This window comes from Microtus ochrogaster, chromosome 19 (assembly GCF_000317375.1).
Source record: "Microtus ochrogaster isolate Prairie Vole_2 chromosome 19, MicOch1.0, whole genome shotgun sequence".
NCBI lineage: Eukaryota > Metazoa > Chordata > Mammalia > Rodentia > Cricetidae > Microtus > Microtus ochrogaster.
Genome location: NC_022021.1, coordinates 25,920,732 through 25,945,967, shown reverse-complemented (window position 1 = coordinate 25,945,967; position 25,236 = coordinate 25,920,732). Strand labels below are relative to the sequence as shown.

The following is a 25,236-nucleotide window of genomic DNA, read 5'->3' as shown; positions in this document are numbered from 1 at the left end:
TGTGTATGTGTGTACATGCACACATGCTACCATACACATATGGAGGCCAAAGGACAACTTTTTGGGAATTGTTTCTCTTCGACCATGCAGGTTCCAGAGACCCAACTCAGGCTGTCAGGCTTGGTGGCAAGAGTCTTTACCCTGAAAGACAACACTCAGGCCCTATTTTTACTCTATCATGTAGTTCAGGCTGACCTCAAACTTTACTATGTAGCAGAGCATGACCTTGAGCAAGGTCATTCTGATTACCTCTGAAATACTAGAATTAGAGGGACACATCAGCAAGTAGCGGCTTTTTAGATAATAGCAAAGAAAAATGTTCCTATATAAGGGAAAAGGTCAGGGCAAAAAGAAAAGATCCTATAAAGCTCCTTCTGCTCTTCTCACCACGACTCTTTGAGAACTAGAGAGTGAAGAGTCAAGTATAACAAAACAAACAAAGCAGAGCTGACCACCTTACCTGGCAAGCTCTTTGCCTTAATTGCCTAAACTGGGCAGGTTTGCCTTCTGGATTTACAGGTAAGCAAGTGGTGCATCATTTCTCTGTGCTCTTGCCTTCTAGCATGAACATCCAGCCATACTCTCTCATACCTTCGAGAGACTTCAGGAGCTCAGGCAAGCGTGTTTTCCACAGGTCTACCAGCTTCGGATGGATGATCTCCGGCACCAACTTCAGAAGTCCTATTGCGCTGGCCCCACATAATTTCCCTAAGCTGGCCAGCATAGCGATTACCTGAAGGCAAAGGAGGGACGGTTACCAGGTGACACTGTAGCAGGCTTACCTACCTTTGCCTCATCGCTTGCTTTCCTTTCATTCGACATTGGATGCTCTTATAACAAACAACCCAAGTCTCTTCACACTTATTCAAGGGCAAAGTTAATATTTAGACAATTCTTTCATTTTTTTTTTTGCCCCGAGGATAAAGGGTAAACAAATATGGAAACAAGGAACAGAAAAACTAATGGAAAGAATCAACACTTGGATATCCTTATTTAATTAAATTAGGACACATAGAATATTGTCTGCCTACGTGATGCATAGGTGCCCTGATAGGGAGAAGAGGAATATCCACGGTAGATATGAGATTTGATTGACAGTACTTATGGATGAGGTTCAGTACATGTTTGTTTTAATTTTAATTCTGGGGGCTTATCTTGGATCGGAACCTACGTCCTGTGCTTATTTTTAAATAATTAAGTTTTAATAAGAGGTTCTGAGTGAGAAGGTAATCTCATTAGTAATAAATGTTCATGAATGCCACAGGCATAGCAGATCATCCATCACTCCATTTTAGTGTTTCTTTTAGAGTTTTTAGGTAATTCTTCTCAGAATTTTACTTTAACTGGAACTGCCCGTGTTATAAGTTTCAATTCATCCCACATTCTGGTTCTTTGTAACTCACCAGAAGTCGGGCCAGTAGCTGCTGCGGTGAAGGGAGTTTCACTAGAAAGAGAAAGCAATTTTGATCATCGCCGTAGGGGGCCAGGAAAATTCGCACCGGGGCTGGGTGGGAGCTCAAAGTGCGGTTGGTGGCCGTTCTGAAATGAGTCTCCCAGAATGGAAATGTTTTGCTTTATTGATGGGTCTACGAACCAGCTCCCGTAGAGATGACAAGTGCAGTGGACTCCTGGATATCACGCTTCTTCTTCTCTTCTGCCATAACCAGAATTCGGATGATGTTAAACAGGGAGTCTAGCGTTCCCGTGTATTCTTTGGGAACCACAAAAGTCAGGATTCGTGGCCACAACACCTGTAGAAACCATGGGAAGGGTTACTTCTTGTTTTCCACAACTCCCTAACAATCACTTATGTTTCCCCCTCTGCTTTAGACATTTGTCTCTTGTGTGTTATTTCAGCCTTCAAGTGAAGTCGAAGAGAAATCAAGAAATAAAATATCTACACATTCGTGTTTGAGTGCTAGTTGTAGTGAGTGTTTCTCCCTTGGAGTTGCTTCTTGACTTTGGAGCAGGAAAATTCTTCATTCTGGGTGATGGCTGGAGGTCCTATGGGTAGTCCTGACTCTGGGTTTCCTCGACAACACTAGAGTTCTTCTTGTCAAAGTGACAACTGAAATGACCCCACATATTCCCCCACACCCCAACACTGAAGTCAGAGTGCCCTAAGTGAGAAAGAGATTAAGAGGACATTTGGGCTGCTATTATTCCAAGTTCTCTGCAGCTGCTCGGTCACTTTCCTGAGTTCTCACTCTTTTCTGTATTCCGTCTTTGATTATAACAGTTTTATTAGTTCATCAACTGTAAGGCAAGATTCTGTAAACTTTAGGCTCCTTTCAAAGTTCTGGGATTTTTTTTCCTGTTTTACGGACTCCTCCATCAGAAGGTTTCAAACTTTAGTGTGCACCAGAAATACGAGCACTTTTTCAACTGCAGTCTCTGATATACTCATTTATTAGGTTTGGGTTGTGGCTTCAAAATGCGGTTTTTGAAACAACTATTCCAAATAATTTAAGAGCTACACACTGGCCTAGATGAAGTCTCAGATCCACTACAAATGGAGGACGAGGAGGTTCTATTGATTATCTTCTGGTTCTGCCAAGGATTTTGAGTCATTAAAATCTATTCTCAGACTCTTTTGCTCAAGAAAAATAGTTTCTCATGAGCCTCTCTTTGAAGATCAGATTAACTTGATCTCCAACGAGCTCTGAGCCTGGGTACATTAAAACTACTCTGTCTGCTTAGCATAATTCTAGGTAGGTTAGGATAAGAATAGAAGAAGTATGTCAGAGTTCTTATGAACTCCAATGTGCTATCTACATGTAAGTAACTCATATCTGTTGTCTAGTTAGAAAGTGTATCTGATTTTGAGGAACCTCACTCTGCTGTGTGCTGGGGATCAAACTGCAATTCTAACAAACGGAATATCAAACAAGCTAAGAGCACACCTTGTGCAAACTCAAGTTTTTACTCAGAAGCTATCCATGTCCCTAAACAGGTGATCACAGTAACTTAAGGGGGGAACAGAAGTCCCTTACCTGGGGCATCCCGATCACCAATGGGTCCAGAGATTTTAAGACCTCAAGGCTTGTTTCCTGAACAGATTTCTCCTCCTTTTCCTCCTCTTGGGAGTTAGATTTCATTGGTTTCTCCTTTAAGAAAGGTCAAACAATTTCCTTTAAATTTGGTGAATTTTCAAACTCTACAGCAGAAGATTCCACCAAAGGGCTCATGGGACACAGTGATCAAGTCCCCACCTGCAAGGGCACCTTGGACAAATGAACTGGAAGATACATGATTGGTTAAAACATGAAAGCGAGGCTCCTTCCTCAAATAAAGTTGATTTAACCTACAGCGTGTTCACTTTAACTGAGAAATGACATTACTGAAAGGAAAAGGGAACCCAAGAGAACCAGGGGCTCAGAGACAGGTTCTGCTTGGGAAGCATAATTTTCTTTGAGTTCCATTGAATCAACTGTACTTGAAGGAGGACAACAATCAAAACCGTAGTGCATTCATACCAGGTTCTGGTTGGACATGGCAAACTGGGAGAAGATATAATCAATCAAGGGCCAGCCTTCGCGAGCTTCAATATAGCCCTTTTCACACATGGTCTGGATGAGAAGCAAGGTGGTCTTCCTCACCTGGTGGAAGAGTAGACACACCTGAAATGTTTCCTGCTTCACAGAGAGGAGCCGACCTTCCAATTTCCCGCCAATGTCATGAACCACCCAAAGGGGAGAACTTAAAGACACATTTTCATAACATTATGTTTGATTCCAGAATCTCTTAGAAGATTTGTCTCTTCATAAGGATTCCACAGAGGGTTTGGTTCCAAAGTATTGTTCCATATGCAAATTAAAATAATTGTTAATTTTTAAAAAAACTTTTCGAATGTGAAAAGCTTGAATATCAGGACACAGGAGACATCGGGCAGTCTTCTACCTAGAGGACTTTCTCTTGATGGTCTCCGGTTGAAAAGCAGGACTTCTATGCTAAGGAAAAGACCCATAGCTTTGTTGGGGTGGGTGGGTGGAGAAGATGTATTATATTTTTAAAAAGTTATTTATTTTTGAAATTATAATACAATTTTATCATTTCTCCATTCCCCTCTCTCCCTCTAAACATTCTCACATATCTCCCCTTGCTCTTTTCATACTCATAGCCTCCTTTTGTATTAATTGTCATTACACAAATATGTACACTCAGGGCTTTTTCAGGGCTGACCCTTTGGTACTGGATAACAGTTGGTGTGCTCTTCCCTGAGGAAGACTGTCTCTTTCACTCTCAGGACTCCTTAGTTGCTGTCGTTCTTTGTGCAGGGTTGAGGCCTTCTTGGCTTCCCTTGGTCTGTGAGTGTCTATTGTTGTTCTTGTTCATCTCATTTACAAAAAACACTTCTTTATTTTGTGTGTGCATGTGTGTGTGTGCATGCTACAGCATATGTGTAGAGATACAAACACAACTTGCTGGAATGTGTCTTTCTTTCCTCCGTGTGGATCCCCAGGATTAATTCCTGGGTTGTCATGCTTAGCAGCAGGTGCATTTTCTTACTGAGCTATCTCGTTGGCCGATGTCTTTATCACTAAACTTAAAAGAAATCTATTTGAAGAAAATTGCAGTGTTGTGATGGGCACGCATCTTTTGTTCCACTAGGGAGCCTTAGAAGTATATGTAAATTAGGATGTAATTTATCTTTTGGACTTGAGTTCTTTTAAGAATGAAATTGATCACTGAGCAATTTAAAAAGAAGTTTCACACTAGATCGTCAAAGAACAAGAATAATTCCAATCATTTCTGAAGCCACGAGCAATCAAGTTAAAGAAGCTATTAACTTTCTTACTTTTACACTGAGGTCACTCATGACAACTTTGACTGTTTTTTCAATTGAAGTTGAGTGATTTCTAAACTTGGGCTCTGAAAGACAAAAAGAGAAACTGAGTTCAGACACAGTAGGAATTCAGTACGATCTAGAATGGGTAAAAACCCATTATAATTACGTCACACAATTGGAAGGCTCTGGGTATTAACATCACATGCTATTCATTCCCCTATCTGTCTTCTTTTCTAATCATTAACCATGAGAATTTTACATGTTACGTCTGTTTCTTTCATTTCCTGCATGTATTCAATACACTACGACAGGTGTGTTAGCTGTGAAATTCGTTAGACTACGTTGTATTGTTATCAGCTGATTCTTCAACAACTAGATTTTAAAAACTACCATGTTACAAAAAACCCGAATTCTCATATTTTACTGAATGCATGATAACAACCACTTTGTAATGTATCATTATTTTGAACTGTACCCAAAAAAGAAAAAAAAATAAAGTGGAAAATTAGAACCACAAAAGTTATTGAAAGACAAGCTCGCCATTATAAAAACGCGATTTGGGAAGCAATGAAATACAGTGATCACTCACATTCCACCGTGATCTAAAGGCTGAGAACTCTATACTCCTTCACTATTTACAATTAAGCCACCTCACTAAATTGCTGTATCTTCCAAATTGTAAATTGAATTCTTCAAATTTCCTTCTTTCTTAATGAAAGGCATCAGTAGATTTCACAGAAGAAGATGATTGACTGAGAATACCCTCTTCAACGTGGGAGATGACAAAAGACCAAGAAGATGGTTTCGGTTTTTATGGGATGTCGCATAGCCTATGAAGCACACGATTTTGGAACCGTGGGTCCGTTACCGACTTGCTGATAACTTGGACCATCCTGGCTTGGTCTCGAATACTTACCCTCAGCATTGATCACTGATTGTAACAAAGTTAAAATTCCTGTTCGAACAGACTCATTGGTACTTCTGATTTGTTCATCCAAAAATTCCAGCAGGTCTGCAGGGTTGGCGTGAGCTGCAGGGTTAGAAATGCCAAGTTTGTGGGGAGGCCTTCAAAACATTCATATTAGCATCTGTTAATTGCACATTGTGTTATTTTAATATGTGCATGTAATATACCCAAGAACTTATTTTCTTTTTGGTAAGGTACTTGTGAATGGGAAGACAGGAATTTCTTCACAAGGACTGTTGAGGCCACTCTGTGGCTGGTTTTGTGATTTCTAGGCTTCCGTAGTAATCTGAATTAGTTAAGCAGTTGTTTTCTAGAAACTTGCAGGATCTGGGTTATTCTGCTCATACCTGTGACTTTGGTCTCATGTGGAAGTTAGGGATGTTGCTAGACACAACCTAGAGAAGGGCTAGTAGAATGGGTTCTAATTCAAAGAACTAGTGTCCCTATAAGAAAAGAAGAGACACATGAAGGGGCGTGGCAAGAAGACTGGAGATGTATCCAGAGACTGAACTGACGCCTCACCAGTCTAGAAGCTAGAGAGCTACAGGACAGAGCAATACAATGCCTGGCTAGAGGGAGGACCATTCATTAAGGAAGTTATCAGAGTAAAGTGAATTAGGCTGGCTGGGAAGAAGAATGGATACAATCAGAGGAGCTAGGAGAGACTAGAGAGGACTAGTGTGCTTGCTCAGCAGTGAACAGCACTGAATGCTCATCTGGCTTGATGCCCACCACCCATGTGATGCCCCTGAAGCTTCTCTAACTCCAGTTTCAGGTGATTCGATGCTCTTTACTGGTCTCCAAGGTCACTGCATGCACAGTGGACAGATAGACGCACAAGCAAAACATCCATAAATGGAAGAAAAAAGTTAAAAATACTTGGAAACCATAAAGATAAGCAATGAAGTGAGAGAGATGACCTGGGAGAGGAGCTCTCAGAAGAACCCAATGGCTGTTCTCAAATGTGGTTTTATACGCTGGTCCAGGGACTTTGGCGTCTCCTTTGTGATCTGTGCCAGGCATTTACCAAGTGATAGAAAGGAGACATAAGTAAGACGATGCAAAAATAAGATGAAGAAAAAGAAAAGGAGAAAAAAGAGGAGAGAGAATTCTTTACTAAAGTGCTTGGAATTAAGGGAATGACCAAGGACACAACAAATAAACCGTGACTTTGGACTTGACAGTGTCACAGCATCTGATATACTCAGAGGAATAGCAGTTTCCTATTTATAGGGTCAGAAATTTATGTTGTTTTCCTAGAAAATACTGTGGTTGGTAGCAGACAAGTCTCTCTACCTGGAACCACCTGGTCCCAGGACAACCTGGCATGACTGGTCACCCTACCCCATGCCACTCATCCTGCCTTCTTGTGAGTAGAAGGGCAGGCAGGGGATGCTGTGAGCTTTAGGAACATTCTGTGTGTGTGGCAGCAATTCCAGTGTCAGCACACTCTGCCGTCTTTGTCACTTTGAAATATTTTTATTAACACCACAGAAGCTGGGTCCTACCTAGAATGAGGAAACAGCTTGATGCTTCAATTTTGTTTTCCTTTATCGGAGGCTCAGGAACTCTGCAGATCTGAATAGGGAGGAACAACAATTGGGGAGCAGACAGGAGTCAAAAGGAGAGAAATAGTGTACTAGGAACAAGCAGCTTTGACGGCACGGACTTCCTACCTGGTGGAGCAAACTGGTGCAGAGGGATCTTCTCAGGTTCTTGGGAAGGAAAATGTCATAGAGGACTGCTGCTGTCAGTATCAGTTTGAGACTCTGAAAGGGAAGCGCTTGCAGGTTAGGTGGGTGAAGCGCCAGGGACGCCATCGCACAGGAGATAAAGGCCAACGATTACTCTTTGGGAGAAGAACACACCCAAGCCTGATGCAGTTAGAGGTTTCCTTAGCAATTCTGGTCTCATCAGCTTCTTTGCTCTCCCTTGGAGTGGCCATCAACAGTCGTGACAAACTTTGCACATGTCCTGTCGTCGTCCACCCCCCCCCCAAGTATTAAAATGGAGCTACTGAACAGGTGTCCCTAAGCTCTTTGAGACTTAATGTCTTCAGAAATGTCACCCACAGGGTCTCTTCTCTCACCTGTGTGACATAGAAATCACTCTCCTTGTCTTTGTACTGTTTCAGGAGCCAGGGCACTTGGCTCAGGGCATAGTCACGAAAGTCTTCCCGATGCAGCAACAGGCTCACGGTGGGGCCATGGACCTTGACTATGGCCAAAGTCTGAAGAGGCAATAAATGAAGATCCTTGTTGAGACTGTACTTTGTATACAGCTTTGTGTATAGTTTTCAGCATACTGAGTGTACTGAGTGCTTTGGGCACTGTGTAAACACACAAATCTTTAGAAAACAGCAGCAGCAGCAACAACAACAAACCACATTTAGAAATGAAGCAGTTCTATTTTTTGTGGAAAATGCAGAGGAAAAGAGTGCTGCAAGAACAACCTGACGGTGTTGAAGAGCACTTTCCTCCAGATGAGAACCTTCCGTTTTGGAGGGAAGCTTGTAAGAAACAAGATGTGAAGTGTAAAGCAACAGGATGTTTTAAGGGGAGATGAACCATTGCTTCCCGCAGGGAAGTTTGTTTCTAGTGACAGAACCCTTCAGTATCTGAGATTACAACCTTTCATTTGGCAGGGCAGCTCATCAAGACCCAAGTTGTTTATAGGGAGATGGAGCAAAGTTCTAAAAGGGGGTGAAATTCCATCCTTTGGGGAAGCTCGTTAAGTGCAGGAAACAAAGAACTCAGTGACTTCAGGAAGTTCCTGAAGCTGACAAAATTCTCTAGGTCCCGCCTTCCCTAGGCAAGGTAAACTGTAAGGTGACCATGAGAGATGCTCTCAGGCAAACTCAATTGCATGAACGAAGCAGAAACCAGATGAGATGCCTGGAAGAGGTTCACCTCAGCTGAGACACCTGGAAAGGGCACCCTTCAACCCATAGAGCCACCTGCTGGTTGTGTAGCATACTGTAAGTTCTAGCTTCCATGAGTTGTCATCCATGCTGGGATGGACTTTGGTGATACAGCTGTCTTGCAGAAGTCACTTCTGTTCCTGAAACTAACAGCTGTATCCTGTGAGTAACACCGAGATGGACTTTGGTGATACCTCATCTGGTGTCAGTTCCCTATCTCCCATGAGTAGGTGTTGGCTCATGAAACCCCAAGAGGAATGCCACACAATTTTCCATGTTATGTTGACACCTTCCCCTCACACCATTTGCCCTACCATATTTTGCTTACTTTCCTCCTTTTCTTAAAGTTTTGATATGTTCTGTTCTAAATTTCCTACCTCCACTTCTTGCCTCCCATCCTTCCCGGAAGTTCACCCTAGTCTAGCTTCCATTTGACATTGGAAATGAACAACTTCCAGCACACAATACATGACAAATATTGATCACAAAAATCTAGGTATCACCACTATCTTTTTCTTAAAATAATTAATGAAGTTTAATGAAGACTTTGATAGCCTCCCTTCTGTAGGAAATATATGTGGTAATTTGCGAACTTTTATTTGATAACAAACTCTCTGATTGTGGATGACAATGGGGGCTGACTGAGAAGCCGTTGATAAAGGCACTGGGACTTGTTTTTATGGCATGTTCTGGCTTTTTGGGACCCTAGTCTATTTGGATGCACAGCTTCCTAGGCCTGGATGTAGGGGCCTTGGACTTCCCACAGGGCAGGGTTCCCTGCCCTCTCTCAAGCAGGGAGGGGGAGGGAGGAGGGGGAGTGGGGGATTGTGAGGGGATTGGGAGGAGGGGAGGAAGTGTGCATTTTTGAGTGGAAAAATAAAAAAATGAATAAATTTAAAAAAGACTAAAATAACCAAAAAAACCCCACAAAACTCAGGGGCTCGAGGAAGCACCATTTATTTCACCTGAGACTGGGTCGACTGTGGTGGTTCTTTTATATAATTAAGCTGCTTTCAAATATATATTAATTAAAAATTATATTAAGCAAAATAAGGATGGGTTACATTTGTGAAAGTATTTTGTAATTCCTTCATCATAAAGAATTGCAGTATTTTCACACAGCTGAGTGAATTCTTTGGGCACTATTTATCTAATTGTGTTATCGATAGACCCCAGAGAATTTTTGGAGCCCATTGCTTTTCTTAGTTAATTATTCAAACCAAATGTAGTTTATGATATATGAAACAACAAAGAGTTGACATTCTCTCATTTACCTATTCTCCCCTGCCTCCCATACTGGAATATCAGCGTGTGATTTTAGTTTGTTCAATCTAATATAGCTCCATCTGGATCTGGCATGTTGTTGCCTTTCAAGAAACTTTGGATGAGACAATGGAGAAGCAGTGACTTGAAGTTGATTGTAAATTTAATAGACTTGATATACCCCCAAAACAGAACTAATGATGCCCATGAGAACTAAACTTAGTATGCAAGAAAAAGAGAAATTTTTAAAAGTTTCATATTTGCTTATTTAACTCTCAAAGACTCTTAAAAAAATACTTTAATAAGGCTAGCCTGGTCTACAGAGAAAGAGAGTTTCAGGACAGCCAGGATTATGCAGAGAAACTCTCTCTTGAAAGACCCAAAAAATTGCTTTAATAACTTAAAGTGTAGACAAGAAATGAAAGAAGGTCACTAAATTTGTGTGTGTGTGTGTGTGTGTGTGTGTGTGTGTGAGTGATACAACTAAAGTCTCAATAGGGTGTAACCTACATGGGGGGATGAGGATGCCACTTGATCTTATCTGAAGTTCCACTCACATTCATGGGTGAGGCCTGCATCGCCCATTTCTCCATTATGTACTGGAACAGCATGAAGATCTTGTCAGAGAGCCGGTTAGCATCCAGTTTGGGGTAGGGGAAATCTTTCCAGTGGTTGACATACTTGTAGATGGCCTTACTGAATTTTTCAAGGGCTGCATTTAAAAAAATACAACCACAGACTAAGAAAAACCTAAAGATGGGAAGAACCATCAATTTATTCTAAAAGAGAGAACAGATAATTAGCAAAGTTTCTAAATCATCTTAAAACCTCATCAAGTAAACATGAACATTGTTTTGGCAATTTTAATTAATAATTAACAAAATGTAAATTAAAACTACCATGATATACTATACTGTATTCATTTACACACTGCCTGGCCCGTTATTTCTAGCCTCTCATTGGCTAACTCTCACATATTAGTTTAACCCGTCTCCATTAATGTGTATTGCCACTTGACTGTGGCTTACCGGCATGAGCCTAATCAGCATCCATCTGATGGAAAACCATGGCATCTACCACTCTGCCCTTCTTCCCAGAATTCTGTTCTGTCTTTCCCACCTACCTGAGTTCCACCCTATCAAAAGGCCAAGGAAGTTTCTTTAATAACCAATGAAAGCAACACAAACACAGAAGGACCTCCTACACCAATAGTCAATGCCACATGCCAACCAGATTAAGGTATGGCTGGTATTCTTACACACTGATGGCAGAGGAGAATTGATTAAAAAAAAAAACTTTATAGAAAACTTTGCATGATCTCTCTGCACTTTCTGAGAAGTGTCCTGGAAGCAAGTCTGGGCCTTAGGCAAAAAATAAATCTTAGGGCTACCCACCTATACAGAAAGGTTTCTTCATATCATTATATAAATCATAATATATAAATCCTTGGGGTACCCACCTATACAGAAAGTCTGCTTCATATCACCATATAAACCATAGTATCATATAAATCCTCTGGGTACCCACCTATACAGAAAGTCTGCTTCATATTGTTGTCCTCTACCAGCCGGAGCATGGTCTGCATGGTGAGCAGGGTCATCATCATGAAGGGGATGCTCTGGGACACTGCAGTGATGGGCACAAGAGGAAAATGTGTCACTCACGTTCTCAAGCCTCTTCCTTGTAGCTACAGCAAAGATCTCAGAACTGGATGGCGCACAGTAGACAGGTGAAAGGCAGGAGGAAGACGGTGTTCTTGCTCTTCTGCCCCTCCCCAGAAGCCTGAATATGGTTGATCAAGGTGTGGTGGGTCTGAAGAAAAGCACTAGCAATGTAGCATCCTATACATGTTGATTAGTAACAAGCAATTGCTTCTTTGGATTGTTGCTTCATTAATGTCCATATCTCCTATATAGCTTTACCTTGTCCCCAAGGTATAGCAAATATGACAGGTGCTCAATAGTATATGTTCAATAAAGCATCATAGGAACAGATGGTGGAAAAACTTTTATATATTGTTTTTTCAAGACAGGGTTTTTCTGTGGGATGGTCTGGGTGTCCTGGATCTCATTTGATAGACCAGGCTGGCCTCAAGCTCACAGAGATCTGCCTGCCTCTGCCTCCCAAATGCTGAGATTAAAGGTGTGCACCACCCTCATCCAGCTGGAAAACCTTTTTTTTTTTATATAAGTGTCCTGTTGTTGGCCTTTTATACCTCACGGAGAATGTGCTTCTATAGGAGCAAAGACAGAAGAAGGAGAAGGGAAGGCTGGAGGAGAGCTCAACTGGTTTAGTGTATCCTGAGCCAATGGCTGGCCGTCAGGCTCATCTGTGCTCACAACACTCCTCATGTCTTTCTCTCAATGCTCTTTAGTGCAGTGGAACATAGACATTCATGGTTTTGCCTTAATTCTCTTTTTGATTTTAGGCAGTTAGTCGGGCCTAGCTATTTCCTAGGGAAAATCTGGAGTGTTCCGTTCATACCATAGCTGGTTGCCAGTTCAGCCAGAGCAAGCACAACAAACTCATTGGGCAGCTCCAAAATCCTGAAGTTGCTTTGCACTTCGTACATCACAGAGTTGAAATCGTGAGCAGCGAGAGACACCAATACCTCACCAGCCAGCATTCGGATTTCTCTGGGCATCTGAAAAGGGAAATAAAAAAAATATGTAAAAGACAGAGTCTAAAAGGGGGAAATAGTCTATGTAATATTTCAAGTTCAAATCTGGATTTGGGATAGAGGAAGAATAGACTGTTTCAAATTCATAGTACAAATCTCTCAGGTGGGTGTAGGTAACAGGGAGTGTGAAGACAATTTTTATGCAGTTCTTCTAGACTAGGGGCCAAACCATGTTTCTTTTCCTTGTCTTCAAAGTTTCCCTTATGTAGTTCGGGCTGACCTTTAGCTCTGACCCTTTACCCCAGCTTTCCACTGAGTGCTGTTACAGGCATGGGTTGCGAATCCTAGCTCATTATTCTTGCTACTTGATCAGGTACCTTGATGGCAGAATCTATGTTTTATGTTTAAGAAATATGAATTACTGCAGTTGGATGTTGGGATCTGTGAATCTCCAGATCCTGAATTTCTTGTAAACAACTTGTTTTCCCCTGATCTGAGTGCCTACAGCTGCTCTGAGCATGAGAACCTCAGGAGTTCCTGATGGTAGGGGAATGGATTCTGGTGCATTTGGCTGGGGCGTGGCTATCCCTATATAAGATGCCCCTGGATACAATAAAGGGGGCATTCTTGGGGCATTCCTGTTTCAAGGATGACCTGTGTCTCTCTCTGTGTGTCTGTGTGTGTTTCAATCTCCAGCCCCTTGCCCGGTTCATGAACTGTATGGTGGTGCATAGAGCACAGATGGGCGCAGTGCCTTGCAGTTGGATAAGTTATGGTAAACTAAATCAGGGTTTAGAGCTTTGTTTTTGGTGTCGTTCTGATTTAATTATTTTAAAATTTAGAAATATTGAGAGTAACATCTATTTATTGTGATGGTAAACTAGGTTAATTTGATCACTGAGAATAAAACCACAACATGATACAAAAAAAAAATACTGTACTCATAAGAGCAACAGAGAGAGTAAACATAGAGCATAAGGAATTTGTGCACTGAGATCTGGAAAGAAATGAGACAATGCAAGATAAGGCGGCAGGTACATAGAAGAGGAAGTGCTAGGGGACTCAAGAAAACAGGGGCCTAGGTCTTCTTCCTGTCAGCAGATTGCTGTGCTCCGCTGAAATCAACTCTCTCAAGTATAAACTTCTTCATATAAAAGATGGCTGGATAGTATTGCCTCTAAAGTCTTTCTTACATTTGTTTCATTTCCCCAATCTATGCAGTGATAACCAAGAGACATTGCAAGTACCCATGTAAGCTACCCTGAAGAACAAATATGCCAGTTTGGCTCTGGCAGCCATGATGGAAAGACCTTTGTGTATTTAGATGGTATGTTTGAATCACCCAAAGTCTTCAAGACCAGGCCTAGTGCACATTCGCCGCCAAGAACCAAACTTACATCCTCATCCCTCATGTCCTTAGAAGTACAATAAATCAACCTTTGGACTATTGTGTCATCCAAGATGTCAATATTCTGAATAAAAGAAGCGAGATGACTGTAAATGTCTTCCTGTTAACAGAGAGGGGTACAAAAGAATTAGAGTTTCAAAAATAAAGAACTAAGATGAAGCCTAAATAAATGACAACTCTCCATTAAGCAAATTATATGTGCTGCACAGTGGTCTAGACTTTCTAAGCATACTATTCATCTTTAGTAGCCAAAGGCTTACATATAGAGCAACATTAATTCTAAAACTTATCTTATTGTTACATCTCTAAGACAATATGTAATTGAATTAGAGACAGAGCAGTCAGTGTCTGCCTCTCAGATCAAAGTGTCTGACACTTCTTATTGTAGAGTTCTCAAGGAAGTGTCCATCACCTGAATTGCTACTCTTCAACTAGGGCCTTTGTTATGACACTAAGGACCCCCTCCTATCATCTAGGACATTGTTGCACTGCGAAGCTAAATCCCAAGGATTTCTTTATAGGCTACAGGCTTTCTTTTTCATCCATGTCTTTTCTGAGACAATATGGGAGACCTTCTTATATAGCAGTGCAGCTCTGGGTGACATGTGATTTGAATACAAATCCATGCTGGGGCTTTTACAAATCTTGAAGATGCTGATACGTCCTGTGGAAGATGAAAGAGACACCGGAGTTCTCAGATCTCCAATTGCCTAAAGCACTCACCTCCAGGAATTGCATCTGTGTTTATGGTGTGAGATAGCGACCTTTATATTAGTCTATAGGACTGGTCTGAGGAAAGTGCTGGAAAAAGACACAGTGTGTTTTTCTTCTCTGTGCTTTCTGAGCTTGTCTAAGCACCTGGAAGACACTGCCTTGTTTCATGTCTATTTTCTGATTTTTGAAGGCTTTGTTCTCTTTGCAAAGGTCACCTTATGGAGCTTTTACCATGTTTTGCAACTGAGATATCCTCTTTATTTGGAACATTTTATTAATGATAACAACAATGCTTTATGAACTTATTGGTTCTACTAATAGACTACTAATAGACTCATAACTGAGGAAAGAGTCACAGAGAGCTTTGTTTGTGGCTACTGTTGAGTGCTGATGCTACACGTTTGATTGTGAGTTTTTGAATCATAGTTAAGACCTTCATTCACCCAATGGTTTTAGTGCTATTTTTATTTTGATACCACATCTGGGCCCATTTCCAGTTTTTGTTTTTCAAGACATCATACATGACTTAGACAGTAGGCATGACTGGCTTGGAAATTGTTACATAGACCAGGCTGGCCTCAAATTTTTATAGGTCTGTCTGCTTCTGCCTCTTGAGTGCTGGGACAATCAGCCATATTTGACCCCATTTTTATTTATTTTAAAATTTTTATTTGTTTTTTGTTTATATGTATGTTCCTGTGTGTATCTATGTACTTGTGAGTGCAGTGACTAAAGAGGCCAGAAGAGGGAGTGAGATCCCTTGGAACTAGGGCTGTAGGCCCTTATGGGCTACCAGGTGTGGGTGTTGGAACCAAATCAGGTCTCGGGCAAGCACAGTCTGTGTTCCTCTCTGCTGAGCTGTCTTCCCTCCCCCCATTTCCATTGATCAATTTCCCTCAGCATGAAAACTGCCTAGAGGTGTTTGCTAAACATACTACTGTTTGATCTCTCCTCTCGAAACCCTGTCTCAGTACTTAATCAGTAGAGAAATAATTTCTTAAGTATCTCTGAGTGTTTGAGAAACAGTGCTCCACGAAAACATTGGTTTCTTCTGTGAGATTCCTAAAATGGTTGTTAATCAGACTTAATGTTAGGACTGTCTCTGGGAGCTTCCTATGCCCTGTCTTGTCATTGAAGGAAATAACTGGAATCCTTGGCAGTGAGGCCTAGACTTTGGTGTTTTCTTCAAGCTAAGAAAATGCAAGCAGGGCTGAACATCACTAAGACACAGTATAACACCATAGACACTGCCCTTTCCCAGTTATGAGGGTGATTTGCTGGCGTGAGATGGCTTTCTGTCGGGATATGCTGCACCTGTCTTTATTTGGGTGAAACACACAATGTATCCAGTGTTTCATTTTTCTTGGTTGTCAAATGAAAACAGAAATACAACATTGCGGAGTTGTGAGGAACGAGCATTACATAACACATGGTATGTGGAGAGAATCAAGCACTCCACTTCATTGAAAAGTGTTCAGGGAAAGGCCGTAACTGTTCTTTGGCTCTTGATGCCTGAGAAACCTTTCATTTCCAGAGAAATTTCAGATTGTGGGACAGCATGATAGGTGAGCATGGGGAGTCTGCACATTTTCAAAGCAACCCGCTCATTACAAAGGAGGAGAATCTAAATCCCATGGTTGTGGACCCGGCGTTCCCCTCTCTCCACCTCTGCCTTCATAATTATGAACAAGAATATCCTTCATAACTTCTGATTCTTGAAATGCTAAATACCATTATTTCAGCACCATAATGACTGCTATTACAAATGCATTTTCTAAAATATAGAATGACGTAAGAGAAACTAGAAGAAAAGAAGGAAGCCAAAGCAAAGGGGAACGTCTATAGAATGTCTCAGTTGCTGGATTCGAGATGAATGGGAAAGCGGTCTTTCCATACCTTGCTAATGTTGTCCTCCTTACTCAGCATCCCAATAGTGAGGTTAATATCACCAAACATCTCTAAAATACACAGACGAAGAATTAAACATGCATCAAATTGCACCCCCCCCACATTAGCAGCAGCCACAGAAATTCACTTCTTGTCTGCCTCCGCTTGTCCCCTTTTAAAAGCTCTGTCTCTTTTTTCATTGCTAAATTTTGATAGTGATTTATTGCACTTATGTTTCCTATCCTCCAGGGACTCGACACTAACAGACACCTAGTGATCATTCTGAAACCAAAGATCACTGTGGAGGTACAGATAGAACCTGCTGGACTTCCACTTAGGGCTCTGATCAAGGGGGTAGGACCCTCTACGTGGCCTCTAGCAAGGTGACTCACAGGTTCAGTGAGATAAATCCTTCATGCCTGACTTTAGCCTTAGAAGAAACAGTGGAAATCACTTCTTGATTTTTCTTCCTCCCTTAATGAGCCTTGTTGCTTTCCTCCCAAACTTTCTTTCTTCTTGTTTATCTGCCTTTTTGTGTTTTCGAGGACCCCCTTCTGGCCCTGTGTTCATGACACTGTGCTTTTTCCCAGTGAAGACCTAAGTCTTGGATTTGCACTCTCCAGAAATGCACATCTTTTGATAAAAGACTATAGAAAGTAATTAAATGCTGCCACTGCATCTGCCGCCGCTGCTGCCACCACCACTGCTACAGCCTCCACCACTATCAGCGACAGCAACAGCAAAGTTGGAATCAAAAGACTGCAGCAATGGCAGACTGGCAGGAGGAAGGGGTGAAGATTTCCCATGAGCCTCTGAGTCAAGCACATACACTGTTAGTGTAGAACTTTAGGCAAAGCAAAAGATAGCACTTTTAAAAATTGGAAGAAAATGTTGTTCAAAGATTATAAAATGTTCGAAATGAAATAAGAATCGATCTTTCTAGTGTATATATGTACATATCTAAACATGCAGCTATATATATATGTGTATATATGTGTATATGTTTTCACACACTCTATATATCTATATCTATATATCTATATATACACTCTTTCCCTCAAGTCGATTGAAACACAACTATTTCAGCCTTCCAGCCTATCACTGGCCCCTTCACAACATTTTGATTTTATTTAGTTTTAAATAAAGAGGAAATAGAGGAAAACAATCTGACCTCAGCAAAAGCCTTTCAGAAAACCTTTGAGGTGTATAATCATGCAGAAAAAAAGTATTATCTTATATTAGACTTATTATTCTTCAGGACCCAGAGATGCTTACCTGTGTATTCCTCCATGCTGGGGGTTGTCTTGGTTGATTTTGCCTTTACAAGAGACAGCACCTAAATATCAGAAGCAGTTCGGCTAAAACGTCAGTGAAGCAAGTTGGCAAGTGTCTCACATAAGGTCCCCTAAGTGAAAATCCTTCCTCACTTGATCGGCAGGGTGATCTGGGAGCTTCTGGTGATGGCTTTGCTGTTGAGGCAGATGATGCCGGCTTCTACCACCATCACATTGTTTTGCTTCTGAGCTCCTGCTAACCAAGATAGCTGCATCTCACCAAATGTTGTCTCTTTGGAGGAGACCAGTATGTCCGAGGAGGAAGAAATTAGAAAGTAGGACTCAAACCATTATTATAGACGAAAGGAGCTGCTTTCTCCATTGCTGGGTTCATTGATCACAAGTTTTAGAATGATTTGTTCTGGTGGCCACTTTACTGGCCTGATGTTGGTAAAACTTTTAGGTGGTCCTGATAGTTCTATTTGGTGAAAGTCAGTCGCACAACTGGGCATGCTCAGTGGACCGGAATGCTTGGCAGGGGCAGTTGCAAGGAATGACCAACCGACACAGAGAGAAGGCCACGCCACTCTGGCCCCCTCCTCACCACTCCTCACTGACTTAGCAGAATCTTAGTCCTCCCACAGGCTCAGGCTTTTCCAGGTTCCTTTATATCTATTTGGTTTCAAATGACTTTTTACATGGGTTTCTTGGCCAATGTGTTTTCATAGGGTGAAGTTGAATCTTGTCCAAATGCCCGTGAAGCCTAAACCTGTGTGATTGCAGTCTCCAGAACAGGGAAGATGATGGTACTGTGAAGTAGCCTTAACAATCTGTATGGCTGGGTGTGAATGGGAGATGCTCATAGCAATTTTGATGGCTGCCTCTCAGGCTATTTTCATTAAGGAAACTTATTTTAGATCCAAAGATGTAGTGCTTAAAACTAAGCCTTTGACTTAGTCATTCTACACTTGAAAATTTTTATGGGTATATATTTTTATAAATGGTGTTAGATTTCATAGAGACAATGTCAGGTGTATTTTTACCATATCACTCATCCTTTTTTTTTCTCCATCTTTCTTCATACTCCATTTCTTTTCTTTTCACTTCTCCCGTCTCTCTTCTGCTCATGTCATGCCATGTATGTAAGAAGTCCAGGACCAGCCGGGCGGTGGTGGCGCACGCCCTTAATCCCAGCACTCGGGAGGCAGAGGCAGGCGGATCTCTGTGAGTTCGAGACCAGCCTGGTCTACAAGAGCTAGTTCCAGGACAGGCTCCAAAACCACAGAGAAACCCTGTCTTGAAAAACAAAAAAAAAAAAAAAAAAAAAAAAAACCAAACCAAAACAAACAAACAAAAAAAGAAGTCCAGGACCCCAAAAATGAGAAGAAACAGATAACATCTGTCTTCTGAGCTAGGCTTATTTTTGCTTACTATGACAAAGCCCAATATACCCATTTTCCTTTTGATTCTTGACTGAGTAACTAGATTGCACACACACACGCAGCACTTTCCTTTGTCACTCTTCTCATAGCAGACATCTAGCCCGGTTCCACGCCTTGGCTATTGTGAACAGTGCAAGAGTGAACACGGATGTGCTAGTATCTCTGTGATTGGATGAGTGCTTGAGCATAGACCTAGGTGTGCCACAGCCTCACTGTATGGAAGTTCCAGCTTTAGTTTCGCGAGGAATCTCACCCTCCACATTGTGAGTGGTTGCACTAATTTCACTCCTACCAGCAGTGTATGAGGATTTTCTTTCCCCACATCCTTATCAGCTTTTCCCCCCTATTTATTTATTTATTTATTTATTTATTAAAGATTTCTGTCTCTTCCTCGCCACCGCCTCCCATTTCCCTCCCCCTCCCCCAATCTCCTAATCAGCTTTTCTTTTTGTTTTTTTTTCTTTTTATTTTATCCCATTTATTGATTGGGTTGTATTGCCTTTTCAGTATTTAATTAGATCCTACTTTTAAAATGCATTCTAGATATCAATCCGTATCAGATGGGTAGTGAGCAAAGATTTTCCTTCCATTCTATATATGCTGTCTCTTCACTCTCTTATTTTCCTGGCTGTACAGAGGCTTTTTAATTTCACATCAATCCCTGCTATGATGTACCGAGCTGTGAAGTTTTTTTCCAACAAGTCCCGCCTTTGCCTTGTTTACTCTATGCCCTCTCCCATCAGTTTCAGAATCTCAGGCCTTACCTTAGGGCCTTTGATGCATTTGGAATAGATTTTGCTTATCATTCGTTTAGTAGACACACACCTGTCTCAAATTTCCAACTCAACATCATTTTTCCTGAGCCTGTCCTCCACAGCACCTTGTCCCAAGATGCACCTGGTGTTCTTATTTGAAATGTAAATTGGAGGTCCACCCCTCCACCTCAGGCTGGGGAATTAGAACGAGGCAGCAGGAATCTGGGTTAGAAGAGGACTGATGTATATTTTAGTGAGGAATGACTTTGAAAGGATAAGAAACACTCAGCATGATCCTTGTCCAAAAACCCACTAATAAATAAATAAAAATATCAACAACGTTTTTGAGGGTGCTCATTGTCACAGTCAAGCAAAGCAGCGGCTCTTCTAAAGCATCCTGACTCATTCATATCATTATCAAAATGATCTGAGGACTGGCGAGTCTTAGCGTTACTGTGATGGTTAGTGATGTCCTGGGACTCAGTGCTGTCCCCAAAGCATAGACTTATAAGTCTTGTCATTCGGACTGAGCATGTTACATTTACATATTTATGAATACACATATACATATTTGTGTAGTCCTGAATATATATGTGTGGGTTTATATATATATGTGTGTGTATATGTTTGTATATATTTTAAAATGTATATGCATGTATACACACATGTATATGTGCACACACATATTTAACAATGAAAAAGATATGAATTTTAGTGAGAGTGTGTTGGGGGTTGCCTTGTAGGAGTTGGGGGAGGAAAGGAGAGAGGAGAATGATGTGATTATGGTCTCAAAATTTTAGAAAAAATTATAAAGATGAAAAAGGTAAGGAATAATACGTTTTTGGAGTATTGAAGGTTGTGTAATAAAGTTAATAATTAGAATCTAGCTATTTAGGGAATTGTTATAATGTTCTTTCTTCTTTGAATGGTAACAAATGACTTTTCTGCCTTTCCATGCATAAAGATTTTGTTGATTTCATAGAAAATTAGGGCGGTTAGGCAATGATTGATTTATATTAACTTTGTCATTTATTCATCAGCACAATCAAAACAAATTTTCTTGGCTAATGTCTTTTCAGAGAAAGCACATTTAAACAGATTAGCAAACCCCATATTCTCAGAACAGCCAATTTTCTGTAATTTTTCCCTTTTTGGGGGACTTTTTCTTGCATCAATTCATCAATTCCTTTTCTCCTTACACTAGACAAACACAATGCAGGTTTGATTCCTCTGAGGCTCTAGAAGCATGTTAAATAGCAATTCTCAGGGCTGACAAGGATGCTGTGTACTGGAGAATTTAGCACTATTTCTCAACATTTGTTTATGAAGGAGCCTTCTGAAGAACTAGGGGGCCTCTCCGGGTTAGCAGTAACTCTCTGCCTTCAATGTCATTTCTCTGCTTCGGGCTCCCTGTATTACTGGGGAAATCAACCAGGGCCCTAGACTAAATCTGATTTCTCAATTACAAAAACGTGAAGAGATCCATTTAGTTGGCTTTATGATCATCTTCCATGCCAAGTGACCCCTCCAATTTTTATGATAATTCCCCAAATCATTTATAGTGTCCCTAACTCCAAATAAACAAAACTATATGTGCAGCTTTGTATGGGAACTTTGGTGTGTAGGGAATTTCTTATTTCTCTGTCTATAAACACAGTAGGAAGAGACCGTCCCTCTTGTACTGGCAGCAGTTGGTAATACAGAGAGAGTCGACTGAGGATCGAGCAGGTATTGAACCCAGGCGGTGTCCCTGTGGATCTTGAGCTAAGGCAAGTGTGTGTCAGACCCGAATTTATTGACCGAGCTTGAATTAATATTCCTTGATGAAAAAAATCTTAAACCTGTTAGCTGTGGGTTACTCATATGATATGTACGCCAACAGCAGCCGCATTTCTCCTGATCACGAAGGGACTTGCATTTTAAAATGAAGAGCACAGTTTTAAAGATATCCCTTAAGGGATTTTTAGAGCTGGAGGACCAAATCCCTTCAGAATCCATAGCTTTTTATATAATGACTTCCTTCTCAATTGATAGACCACTAAGAAACAGTTTACTGGAAAAGTTGTTACTCAGAGTCCCTTGTACTAGGTATATCTTTGCCACTGACAGGTTTCGGGAGAAGAACTCTGGCTTGTCTTAAAACTTGGGACACCAGGAGGAGTTTCTGGAGCCTTTTAAGATTCTTGGTGCTTTGGGAGGAAGCACATGGTTCTCTAGTGCTCACTGGTTAGAGCTTGGCCAGAATTTTGAGGATAAATTTTTCTTTTAATGAAAATAATTTTTTTCTCATGTAATTGTCCTGATTATGGTTTCCCCTTCCTCTATTCCTTCCTCTTCCTCCCCATTGCCTCTCCTATCTGAATCCACTCCCTTTCTGTATCCAGGCTTCTAAGGGATAAAAATAAAATAAAACTAATTCATTAGAATAGGACAAAGAAAAAAGAGGGCTATGACCCATGAAAAAGAATAAGAAACATATAGACATAGAAACCCCCTTGTTCACACACTTGGGAATCCCACAAAACACAAAATTGGAAGCCATGATATGTACTCAAAGAACCTTTAGGGTAACAAAGAGAAAATAAACAAATACAAATATACAAATGAAAATAAAAATAAAAAAGAAAAGCTCTTGACACAGCATCATAAGATAAGGAACCCCTGAAGAGACCATTGAGTTCATTGTCTTTTTATCATCTATGCTGGGCATGCAGGCTACCTTAAGAGTAGTTTGTTTCCCCAGTAAGAATCCCTAAATTTTCATTTGCAAGTGTTATCAATTGGAAATAGTTGCTGGATTAGGGATTTGGGGGATGTGTCCACTTCTTTCAGCTCTAAGACCTCTAATCTGGTGCAGACCCATGTAGACCCTGTGAATTCTGAAGGCAGTTTATAGCAAGTCTATAACCAGATTCAACTTAAATAAAGAGAAAGTCAAAGCAATTCCATTAATATCAGAAACAAGAGAAGGTTTCTCACCCTTTCCATACCCAGTCTATATAGTACTTCAAGTCTTAGCTAGAGCAATAGAACAACTTGAGATGTTCATGAAGTCAACTAAATGGATCCTCTCATATTTTGTAATTTGCAGATCCAAACTACTTTGAGATTTCATTTCATAGCTGTTAGAATGGTTAAGATGAATAAAAAGTGACAGCCACCTTTCTGCTGGGAACCGGCTGCTTGCTGTCGAAATGGGCAAGTTTATGAAACCCGGGAAAGTGGTGCTTGTCCTGGCTGGACGCTACTCGGGACGCAAAGCCGTCATCGTGAAGAACATTGATGACGGCACCTCAGACCGCCCTTACAGCCATGCCCTGGTGGCTGGAATTGACCACTATCCCCAAAAAGTGACGGCTGCCATGGGCAAGAAGAAAGTCGCTAAGAGATCCAAGATCAAGTCCTTTGTGAAGGTTTATAACTACAACCACCTGATGCCCACAAGGTACTCTGTGGACATCCCCCTGGACAAAACTGTTGTCAACAAGGAAGTCTTTAGGGACCCAGCCCTAAAACGCAAGGCAAGGTGGGAAGCCAAGGTCAAATTTGAGGAACGATACAAGACAGGGAAGAACAAATGGTTTTTCCTGAAGCTTCGCTTTTAGGTATATTTTTGTTTACATCATTAAAAGTTTAAAAAACAAAACAAAAAAAAGGTGACAGCCAATATTGGCGAGGTTGTGGAGTAAGGAGAACAATCCTAAATTACTGGTGAGAGTGCAAACTTGTACAGCCACTATGGAAGCCAGTGTGGTGATTCCTCAGGAAGATGAAAATTTTCTACATCAAGAACCAGCTGTACCACTCTAGGATATAGACCCAATAGATGCTCTATCTTACTGAAAAGACATTTGCTTAACTATTTTCATTCTATTCATAAAATCCAGAAACTGGAAACAACTTAGATGCCTCTCCACAGATAAATGAATAAAGAAAATGCAGTATATTTACCCATGGATTATCACCTAGTTATTAAAAATCAAATCATGAAATCTGCAGATAAATGGATGAAACCAGAAAAAATCATCCCGAGTGAGGTAACCAAGACCCAGAAAGACAAATATTATGGTATGTATTCACTTACATGGATTTTAGTTGTGAAGTCAATGATTACCATCTACAGTCCACAGAGTCACCGAGGTTCGGTATAGAATATGGGGCTGGGGAGAACAGATTGATCTTCCTAGGAAGGGGAAATAGAATAGATACATATGGACGGAGTGTGTGTGTGGGGAGGGAGACGTGACTGAAATGGGAGGATTAAGTTGGGAAGGAGAGGGAAGAGGGGGTTGGGGAGAGAATACGGGGAGAGAAAGCAAAAGCTAACAGCCATTTGAGAGGGAGCATAGAAACCTAATTCAGTAGAAGCTTCCTAAAATATACATATATATGAAAGCAACCTAAAAGAGATCATCAAATCCTGGGGAGACAGAGCACCAGCTGGACATTCCTTGTCACCAAATGAAGCTTTCAGTACCAGCGGTAGATCACATCTAATTGAGTTACTAGACAAAGGGGTCCTATGGGGACCCCCCACCCCCACCCCAAACAACTCAGGCTTTAGTCAAGATGATAGATTGCTCTCCACAAAATGATAGCAATATCCCATTGTTGAAGACAACACCTACACAACTCAATGAACATGGAGAAGTAGAGGTGGTGACTCCACAGAACATTTATCCTTACGGGTGAACGTGAGATGAGCTTGCCCACTTTGGTACTTGACATGACGCCAAAGAAGAAACCTAAGCACCAACCCAGTTACATACTCTTGGATATAGGATGGTGTCCTACCAGCAAGATATGCTAGGGCAATGGTAGGTGTAACCAAACACTATCTGTTTGACTTAAGGTCCATTCCTTGTGTTGAAGCCCATAACCAACAATGCTTTGGTGACCAAGAACCTGAGACGAGGTGGTCCAGGGTTGTAGTGTAAAAGCAAACATTACTGTTCTGAAACAAAACCCCCAAAGAACAAGGCAATAAACTGACTTCTGATGATATTCTGCTATACTCATAGATCAGTGCCTTGCTCAGCCAATATCAGAGAAGCTTCCTCCTGCAGCAGATGGGACCAAACACAGAGAGCCATAGCCAGACATTATGCAGAGAGTTAGAGACACGGAACACTCAGTTTTAAATGTGATGTCCTCACAAACTTCCTGCCCTCACGGCTCAGGGAACCCTGCAGAAGAG

The 25,236-nt window shown here is 41.1% G+C and overlaps 1 protein-coding gene and 1 pseudogene across 1 annotated transcript in view; one reads left to right on the top strand and one right to left on the bottom strand.

Moving 5' to 3' along the window:
* The window catches only part of Mroh2b (maestro heat like repeat family member 2B), a 53,481-nt gene extending 35,406 nt beyond the window's left edge, over window positions 1–18,075 (bottom strand). Inside the window, exons 1-16 of the mRNA XM_013349705.2 lie at window positions 17,844–18,075; window positions 16,578–16,639; window positions 13,957–14,067; window positions 12,424–12,583; window positions 11,467–11,565; window positions 10,497–10,651; window positions 7,846–7,986; window positions 7,433–7,525; window positions 7,265–7,334; window positions 5,706–5,819; window positions 4,799–4,872; window positions 3,477–3,599; window positions 2,994–3,107; window positions 1,595–1,751; window positions 1,404–1,444; window positions 592–733 (exon numbers count right to left, since the gene is read on the bottom strand). Of these exons, the coding sequence (XP_013205159.1) occupies window positions 592–733; window positions 1,404–1,444; window positions 1,595–1,751; window positions 2,994–3,107; window positions 3,477–3,599; window positions 4,799–4,872; window positions 5,706–5,819; window positions 7,265–7,334; window positions 7,433–7,525; window positions 7,846–7,986; window positions 10,497–10,651; window positions 11,467–11,565; window positions 12,424–12,583; window positions 13,957–14,067; window positions 16,578–16,639; window positions 17,844–17,859 (1,672 nt within the window). The 5' untranslated portion in view covers window positions 17,860–18,075. The remainder of the gene's footprint in view (window positions 1–591; window positions 734–1,403; window positions 1,445–1,594; window positions 1,752–2,993; window positions 3,108–3,476; window positions 3,600–4,798; window positions 4,873–5,705; window positions 5,820–7,264; window positions 7,335–7,432; window positions 7,526–7,845; window positions 7,987–10,496; window positions 10,652–11,466; window positions 11,566–12,423; window positions 12,584–13,956; window positions 14,068–16,577; window positions 16,640–17,843) is intronic.
* Window positions 18,076–23,233: 5,158 nt separating this feature from the next.
* On the top strand, window positions 23,234–23,691 carry LOC101991465 (annotated as a pseudogene).
* Window positions 23,692–25,236: the final 1,545 nt, after the last annotated feature.